Source organism: Seriola lalandi, unplaced genomic scaffold (assembly GCF_002814215.2).
Source record: "Seriola lalandi dorsalis isolate HSWRI2012SDOR001 ecotype SW California unplaced genomic scaffold, Sedor1 jcf7180002050981, whole genome shotgun sequence".
Taxonomy (NCBI): Eukaryota; Metazoa; Chordata; class Actinopteri; order Carangiformes; family Carangidae; genus Seriola; species Seriola lalandi.
This window is the reverse complement of record NW_019521534.1, coordinates 1-1512: the sequence shown is the minus strand read 5'-3', so window position 1 is coordinate 1512 and position 1512 is coordinate 1. Positions and strand designations below refer to the sequence as shown.

General features: G+C 37.6%; 1 protein-coding gene across 1 annotated transcript; it reads left to right on the top strand.

Moving 5' to 3' along the window:
- Positions 1 to 247: 247 nt before the first annotated feature.
- On the top strand, positions 248 to 1444 carry LOC111649481 (DNA repair protein XRCC1-like; the record flags this gene model as incomplete). Its single annotated transcript, XM_023399228.1, has 4 exons — positions 248 to 355; positions 449 to 607; positions 815 to 892; positions 1321 to 1444. Coding segments are annotated over 4 exons (469 nt in total), but the record flags the coding sequence as incomplete, so codon positions are not given.
- Positions 1445 to 1512: the final 68 nt, after the last annotated feature.

Below are 1512 nucleotides of genomic sequence, written 5' to 3'. Positions count from 1 at the left end.
ATTTGCAGCTTTATTATGTTTTATTCCATTACTTTTAATAGTAATATCTTTGTAGTTGTGTTTAGAACAGTGCTCATTAAAAGTAATATAAGAATAACATCACAAAGTAATTGTGTCAGTAAGGGACAGTAAGTCTGTGCTCACATGTAAATGTTCCCCTGTAATTTACACGAGGATATCTAAAGCCAGGCAGCTAATTTAGCTTTTTAATGATTTAGTCCTTTAAACTGTGTTTTTCTTCTCTCAGCTGGAGAAGGAGGAGCAGGTTCACAGCATCGACATCGGAAACGAAGGCTCAGCTTTCATTGAGGTGTTAGTTGGGAATTCCTCAGCTGTCAGAGACCAGGACTATGAGGTATTGTCACAAACCAAACCAGTTAAAATATTTCTCTTCCTAACTATCTTAACTAGTAATTAAACCATATCATGTACTAATCTCTCTCTTTAGGTTCTTCTGGTCATGTCTTCCTTCATGTCCCCGACGGAGAGCCGCAATGGCACCAACATGAACCGTGTGCGTTTCTTTGGGCCCAACCAGTTGCAGAAGAGCACAGCACAGGAGAAGTGGGACAGAGTGAAAATTGTGTGTAGCCAGCCATACAGCAAGGTAATGAGCCCAACTATTTAAAATAAAAATAAAAAATGCAACATAAGGATCTTCATCAATACAAGCAGCATGGTTCAGTAGTTGAGTTAAGGTAACTAGAATTCAAGGTGATTTCTATTAAAAAAAGAAAAGGTGTAAACTAATTGCATATATCTGTTGCTGCAAGTGAAATGAAATGTGAGATGAACTTGTCTTTGCATTTGATAGAACATAGCATACGGACTGGCCTTTGTTAAGTTCCACTCACCACCTGACAAAGATGATCCTCCTTCAACAGCTTCTCCAGTAAGTAATGCAACGTCTTGTTCTTTTAATCTTTTTAATTAAGATCATTGGGATAATTTAGTTTTAATAATATACCTGAGTTTTGGCTATGATACCAAAGCAATGATTTATGATGCCTTTGGGAAATACAAACCAAACATCTGAGCCAAACATCTTAAAGGTTCAATATTGTCTAAATACAAGGACATCATAGGACACTGGCACATAGTAATAGTCTAAATTTAGAAACTGCCTGATTATAAAAAGAGTAAGAATATGAGCAGACATTTATTGCCAACTATTAGTTCTTGAACGTTTTGACGTGGCGTTTTACCTTTCCTCCGAACTGCACTACATTTTAGCTTTACTGTCTTAAGACAGCAAGGACTTAAATAAGTCCCTCCATCTTCTCTTTTGGTCCTGAACTTTACCTTCTTCTCTCCTGTAAGAAACTGACAAAGCTGGGACAGTTCAAGATGAAGGATGAGTCTCCTTCATCTGGGCCCAGCCTTCAACCTGGCAGTCTCTTCTTCAGTCGAGACAGTGCAACAAAATCCAGTCCTTCACTCAAAGGTAAAGCCATTTATTTAAATTTAGCGTCCGCTGAAGTCCAATAAAATGATAAAAATAGAAAGCCATCA